The sequence below is a fragment of the Bison bison genome, unplaced genomic scaffold (assembly GCF_000754665.1).
Source record: "Bison bison bison isolate TAMUID 2011002044 unplaced genomic scaffold, Bison_UMD1.0 scf7180017864115, whole genome shotgun sequence".
NCBI lineage: Eukaryota > Metazoa > Chordata > Mammalia > Artiodactyla > Bovidae > Bison > Bison bison.
The window spans coordinates 775543-782354 of record NW_011494687.1 but is presented as its reverse complement, the minus strand read 5'-3'; the positions used below and the strand labels follow the sequence as shown (position 1 = coordinate 782354).

General features: G+C 55.6%; 2 protein-coding genes across 3 annotated transcripts in view; one reads left to right on the top strand and one right to left on the bottom strand.

The window, feature by feature from the left end:
- SMARCC2 (SWI/SNF related, matrix associated, actin dependent regulator of chromatin, subfamily c, member 2) overlaps positions 1 to 2897 on the top strand; it is a gene marked incomplete at its 5' end in the record, with an annotated part of 20258 nt that extends 17361 nt beyond the window's left edge. The window contains 4 exons of the mRNA XM_010839368.1: positions 1 to 228; positions 559 to 642; positions 916 to 981; positions 1534 to 2897. Of these exons, the coding sequence (XP_010837670.1) occupies positions 1 to 228; positions 559 to 642; positions 916 to 981; positions 1534 to 1610 (455 nt within the window). The remainder of the gene's footprint in view (positions 229 to 558; positions 643 to 915; positions 982 to 1533) is intronic.
- A 696-nt stretch (positions 2898 to 3593) lies between these two features.
- Positions 3594 to 6760, bottom strand: MYL6 (myosin, light chain 6, alkali, smooth muscle and non-muscle). 2 transcript variants are annotated; one of them, XM_010839216.1, is made up of 7 exons: positions 6679 to 6760; positions 6382 to 6409; positions 5377 to 5520; positions 5005 to 5178; positions 4836 to 4913; positions 4487 to 4531; positions 3594 to 3783 (listed from the first exon to the last, which is right to left on the bottom strand). In XM_010839216.1, exons 1-6 carry the CDS (start codon positions 6679 to 6681, stop codon positions 4503 to 4505), a joined length of 456 nt encoding a protein of 151 aa, XP_010837518.1. In that variant the 5' UTR covers positions 6682 to 6760; the 3' UTR covers positions 3594 to 3783; positions 4487 to 4502. The 2 variants fall into 2 exon arrangements, with proteins under 2 accessions (XP_010837518.1, XP_010837517.1); XM_010839215.1 differs by lacking the exon at positions 4487 to 4531.
- Positions 6761 to 6812: the final 52 nt, after the last annotated feature.

The following is a 6812-nucleotide window of genomic DNA, read 5'->3' as shown; positions in this document are numbered from 1 at the left end:
CTCTCCCACCCCCAGGCGCTGCTGGGCCACCCACTGTCCATGGCTTGGCCATGGCTCCAGCCTCTGTGGCCCCGGCTCCTGCGGGCAGTGGGGCCCCTCCTGGAAGCTTGGGGCCCTCCGAACAGCTTGGGCAGGCAGGGTCAACTGTGGGGCCACAGCAGCAGCCACCAGCTGGCGCCCCCCAGCCTGGGGCCGTCCCACCAGGGGTACCCCCCCCTGGACCCCATGGTGAGTGATGGCTTCTGGAACTCTGGCTGAGTGGAGGGTTCCGGGGGCACGTTCCAGTTCCCCTCAGAGGCAGTGTGTGATAGGACTGGAGATAAGGATTGACCTCAGTTTCTACAGATCCTCCTTCACCATGGCTATTCCCTAAGTCAGCAGGGCTCCCTCCCCAGAGCCAGATTTTTGGAATTTTGTTCCAAGGATTTATCACTCAGTTCTAGTATCAGGAAAAGGGAAGGTGGCCTAGGAGTGACTGGGTTATCCTCACTGTGAGAGTGAGTTGGTGAGTGAGATTGTATGCCTCCAACCTTCTCCATCTCTCCTCTTCATTCCCAGGCCCCTCACCGTTCCCCAACCAACAAACTCCTCCCTCAATGATGCCAGGGGCAGTGCCAGGCAGCGGGCACCCAGGCGTGGCGGGTAATGCTCCTTTGGGTTTGCCTTTTGGCATGCCGCCTCCCCCTCCTGCTCCATCCATCATCCCATTTGGTAGCCTAGCCGACTCCATCAGTATTAACCTCCCCCCTCCTCCTAACCTGCATGGGCATCACCACCATCTCCCGTTTGCCCCGGCCACTCTCCCCCCACCTAACCTGCCTGTGTCCATGGCGAACCCTCTACATCCTAACCTGCCGGCGACCACCACCATGCCATCTTCTTTGCCTCTTGGGCCGGGGCTCGGATCCGCCGCAGCCCAGAGCCCTGCCATTGTGGCAGCTGTTCAGGGCAACCTCCTGCCCAGTGCCAGCCCACTGCCAGGTGAGAAGGGTCCTGGAGGGGGCAAGGGGCGGGAGAGGGCTCCACGGGGTGGACTGGAGGGCAGGTGGGCGAGGGGCTCGGGTACTATGGCTTCCAGGATCGTTTTTTTGAACGCTGTGGTAAAATTAGAATACAGGAGGGAAGGGCCTCTCTGGCTGTCCTCCACCATTCCCCAGCCTGGCAGCTGCCCCCTGGGATGACGCTGGGGCCTTTCACTGGTGGGTCACGGAGGAGTCCTGTGACACAGAGCATCTCAGTTGTAAACTGGAAAAACGGCTACTTGTTTGCATGATGATTGCCGTCCCATTTGCTTGTTCCCATCACGCTCAAGTGCCCCATTTAGAGAGTTCCCTGGGGGGCAGGAGGACAGTTGGGGTGTAGCAGTTTTCCCAGCGTGTGGTGGGAGAGAACTCTGGGAAAAGGAAGTTGTCCATGGGGGTGCTCTCTCATCTCCCGTCCATTGCATGCCATGCCCGGTTGCGTATCTGGTGGCCTGGGTCTGGAACCTCTCCCCTGCTCAACTCAGCTGACGCAGCTTTCTTCTCTCCACAGACCCAGGCACCCCCCTGCCTCCAGACCCCACGGCCCCGAGCCCAGGCACAGTCACCCCCGTGCCACCCCCACAGTGAGGAGCCAGCCCGACATCTCTCTCCCTCCTCACCCCCAAAGGAGATCAAGGTTCCAGGAACAGCCCCGTCCCCACCACTGGGACTCTTCCCCAGCCTGGAGAGTTCATCACTACGTAAGGAAAGTCCTCCTGCCCCTCCAAAGCCCCCACCGTGCCTGTCAGGGGCAGGCATTTTTACATTGGATGATTCAAGGACTTCTGTGGAAAAATGTTTCTAATGTCTGGGAGAGAAGATAGGATGGGGACACTGCCCTCAAAGGAAGGGCTGGGCGAAGGTGTTTCTACAAGGTCCTAATTAACCACTGTTAAGGGTACATCCCCACAAAACTACTGCATTTTTTATGGATTGAAAAAAAAAAAGCCCTTTAAAAGGAAGTAGAGATTTTAAAAAGCCCTCCAACCAGTGAGAAAAATCCAAGTTTTACATTTTTTGGAGGAGGGAGGTGAGTTTTAGGAAAGGGGTATCTAGGTTCTGGGGAGAGCTCTGATAGAATAGGGTGCAGGCTGTCTCCTCCGGCCCCTCGTTAGTGACTGAGTCAGCTCCCCACACCCCTCGGCTGCCCCATTTATTCCCACTCCTCTCTCCCACTGCTTCCTCAGTGTTGCTGTTTAGGCCACCCAAGCTCAGCCAATGACCCCCTTCCCTCTGAATGTCAGTTTTGTGTTTTTAAAAGTCTCCTGCGTAGTTGATGTCAGCGTATGTCTATTTGGTGGGGAAATGTCTTGGGGACTCCTGTGGTAGGTAGCGGAGGAAGAAAGGGCACGTGGGGCTTTGTGGCCTCCTCCCCGGGCTCTGGCTCCCAGAAGATGCGGAGAGGGGAGCACTAAAAGAATGGGAAGTTTTAAAAACGTGGAATTGTCAAAAAAGCACTTAAGCACCTCCTTCTTATGACGTGGTGGGTCACTCTGTCCCCTCTTCCTCCCACCATGCCCATCATGGCTGGTAGCGGGGAATTCCCTGGGATTTGGGGCAGCAGCTGGGTAGGGGTGCCTAACCTAGGGGCATGCCGACCCCCTGATGGCAGCTCGTGGCTCAGCTCTGCTCCCCAGATTCCAGTGCCCCCAGTACCAGCTCTCCTCTCTTCATCCCTGATGTGAAGACAACAGTGATTCCAAGGCTTTCCACCAGTTCTTGGTCCCTCCCACCAGGCCCTTTGTTCCTCGTGTCCCCGTGTTTCTCTTCCTCTGCGTCTTGGCACCTTTCTTTTGTTCAAAATTTTCTGTAAATTTTTTCTTTTTTCTTTCTTTTCCCTTTTTTTTTTTTTTTTTATAAATTAATTTGCTTTCAGTTCCATTTGTGGATGCCTTCTGTGTTCTCTTACCCGTGGCTGTGAGGCAGGGGGATCGGGCTGGAGCAGCACCCCGGGAGTCCTTCCAGCAGCATTAGGCGGGGCTGGAGAGACGCTCGGCCAACACCGGGCCTCTCTCCACTGCGGGCCAAAGGCAGCACAGCTGTCAGGCTGAACAACTGTGCAGGAGCTGGGGAGAGGCTCTCACCTGTTCTAAAAATAGCCATTTAAGACTTGGAAGGACAACTCACAACCTGGAAATTTTGTCTATTTATCCTTTCAGAAGTGGTGGCTTCACGTCTTCCCTTATTAGGCGGGAGAAGGCAGGCATCTCAGCTGCTTGTTATTGTTGGCCCTGGGCCTCGCTGAAGTGACAGGCCCAGGCAGTACTAATATGGCCTGACTTTCGCTCCAATAAACAGTTCCTGGGCTCCCTGACAAAAGGCCTTCCATGCCAGGGAGGGCTAGGAGAGGACTCAGCCCACATGGGATGAACAAGGGTGGCCAACCTTAGTCCTACAGGCATTTCTGGCCTCAAGGTAGCCTTTGTAGCACCGATGAGTGAAGCCAGCATCTCTTAAATGAGGCAAAAGTGGCTCCTGCAGGCCCTTGGCTGGCTTCCCCCAACCTCTGGTCCACTGACCCCAGACTGCCTTCCTTTTCACCCTGCTCAGGAAGAACAGCAGAACCGCACATAGAGCAGAGAACAAGTTTATTTGGTGAATGCTGATGGCAGACATCATCCAAGAAAGAGAATCTGGGGAAAATACTGTGACAAGAGAACCTAGAAGCCTCCGGGCTACATACACAATCTCCCACAAGGAAGGTGCAGTGTCCACGCACACTGGGAATATCCTCAGCCATTCAGCACCATGCGGACGAGCTCTGTGGAAAGGAGAGGGGGGTGAACAGGAAGCAGGGCGAAGGGGAGGGGTCCGCCAGGGGCCAGGAGACCACAAGACCACAAAGGCAGCGTAAGAAGGAATGTGCCCACAACAACCAACCTTGGGGTCAGTTTGCAGAGGGGCCACCTTGAGTCTAACCAGTACTCTCGACCCCCAGCTCCCCTCCCACCAGCTGTTAGTTCCCCCTGCCCCACCCTGAGCAGCAAGAACACAGCAGAGGCGGAAGAGTTCCCAACTAAACCTACAGCTACTGTCAGCCACTGGGGGAGGAGGAGACAAGAGTTTTGGGTTAGGGTACCTCCAAGCTGCCCAGCGGAAAGAAGAGAAGACCTATAGCAGCACGATGGGGCAGGCAACCCACCCGCCCTGCCAACCACGTGATCCCGGGCTAAAGGATCACCATGAAGCCAGACAGGGGTAGGTAGGCTGGTGTGAGTTCCCAGACACTAGTACCCCAGAAGCCAACCAAACCTCAGAGCCCGTTCTAGGAGAGGAGGAGGTGCCACACCCCCAGGCTGTCTGCCTCTTTGAGGAACCCCTCCCCTCCCCAGTCAGCTCCATGCAGAGGCATGCCGGGAGGAAGTCAGATGGTAGTAGGGGAAGGGCAGGGGCTAGAGAGCAAAGGCTGGGGAGGAAAACACTGGGGAGGTCAACTAGAGAAGGGGGGCTGGGAGGAGCCGTACCCGCCCCATGGGCCCGTCACCCCGACAGGATATGCCTCACAAACGCTGCAGGAAGGAAGAGACATTCATGGTGAAGACAAGACATAGACGTGGGGTGAAGGGGTCAGGCAGTGAGGGACTGGACATCCATTTATTTTTACTTCCCATCCCTTCCCCACCCTTCAGGCCACATGAGCCCTTCCTTTCCTGTCACACCCCTCTGGCCTCCCATTCCTGGGCTGGGCTGGGCCCTGCCCCTTGCCTCCTGGCACTTTTAGGAGCCTGAATCCAGGGACAGGGAAAGCCCTCAGTGCTGTGCATGACCTGCCCCATATGGCTGCTTCCTCCGAGACCCTGGTTTGTCCCTCACCTTCATAGTTGATACAGCCATTGCTGTCCTCATGCCCTGCCACCAGCATCTCTACTTCTTCCTCTGTCATCTTCTCACCTTCAGAGGGGAAGGAAGAGCGAGTGTTCTGGAGTTGGGTGACACTGAGGTCTATCAAGTGGCATCTCAAGAAGGAAGGGCAGAGCCTCACCCAGTGTGACGAGAACGTGCCGGATCTCAGCACCCATGACAGTGCCGTTCCCTTCCTTGTCAAACACCCGAAGGCCTTCGACATAGTCCTCGTAGGTGCCCTGGTCCTTGTTCTTGGCCACAGTCTGCAGCATGGGTAGGAAGTGCTCAAAGTCCAGTACCTTCACGTTCATCTCTGCCGAAAAGGAGGTGGAAGCTAAGTCATATGTGTTCTTAGGACTAGGGTTAAGGGGCTCCCACTCCAGGCAGGAGAAATCTGTGGGATTTGCCAGACAAGACCCGCTTGTGTTTGGGGCCTAGGAAGATAAAAGGAAGCTATTTGAAGACTGCAGGCCCACCACCACACTGCGGAGTTGTTCTTAAGGACCCTCACCATCACTCTTGGGGTTCCCCAGGACTTTGAGCACCTCGGCGTTGGTGGGATTCTGGCCCAGGGCCCTCATCACGTCCCCACACTGACTGTACAGGATCTTGCCATCCCCCGTTCGGTCAAACAGCTGGAAGGCCTCCTTGAACTCTGAGGATCCAGATAAACATCAGTATGGGACACACAGGTGTTAACCCAAACCCTCCTCCACAGTCCCCACTGCCCATTCAACTTTGATCATGCTGAGGAAATCAGATATTTACAACACTGTAAACCCAAGCCCTCTAAGAGGGATCCAGTGTCCCTTCCTCCCAACTCAGGTGTCTCACATAAAGACCTGGCCTTCCTCAACCCTTAGCAGAGTGGTAACGGCCATTTACATACCCTCTCCGCCTGCAGCAAGCCTGCCCAGCCTCCTCATTACACGACTCAGGGCAGGAATTCGCCACCGCCCTGTCTGGGCCCTGTCCTTATAAGGAAGTGGGAGCAGCGGCCTGGGACTGGGGTCATCCCAGCCTGCCACTTCTCACCTCTCCAGTACAGGGTCATTTCAGAGGGTACTGCTACAAAGAAGTATCCTCAGCAAACTCCCCTGTTGCACTTTCACAAAAAAACGTCACTGCTGTTTACAGCCTTCACAATTACAAGCTGAGGGAGAGGGTAGTTATCACAGGAGGAAAAGAGGCAGAAGTGGCTGATTAAGGAACAGAGGAGCACAAACAGCTTAATACACCGTCCCCAAGCCCCACACACAGCAGGCATTAGTGATCAAGTTGTTTAACACACCCACGTCACCTAAAACTCACCCAGTGCTTGGGGCTCAGATCTAGAGTAGAAGGGAAGGGAGGAAGAAAGAGTGAGGAAAGAAAATGGAAGATCCAGAAGGAAGGAGAAGGGAACCCACCAGGTATTCCCCTGGGGGTGCTAAAGAGATGACAGGTGAGGGGGAAGGAGGTAGAGGGAGTGTCCCTCTCCCTAACATGACCTCAACAGAGGTCAGAGATTACCTACCTGCGGTCTGATCCTCGGTGAAGTCACACTGCCCAGAGAAGACGAGAGTGGTCAGCATCATAACTCCAATCCCCCCAGCTTCCGTCCCAGTCCCAAAACTCTGAATCACAAACTCCTATTCCATGCTGGGGACTCGCTTCCCAGCAGGGTAGGATCCCAAACACTCCAACCCCACCTCCAACCTTCGGGGGCCTCAGGTTCATTTACTCGCTACTCTCTGCCTTCTCCCCGCCCCTTCTCCCCGGCTTCCCGCTTCTCGCCCCAAATCCCGCTCATCCTCTCGGCCCCAGGCCCCACCATCTTGACGCTCAGCTCTGCGGGACCTTTTCCTGCAGTAATGGCTCCGGTTCCTGGCCCAACCCTAGTCTTAGTACGTCCTAATGACGTCACCCCAGCTGACCCAACCAATGGGGATCCTGGCCCGGGTTTAT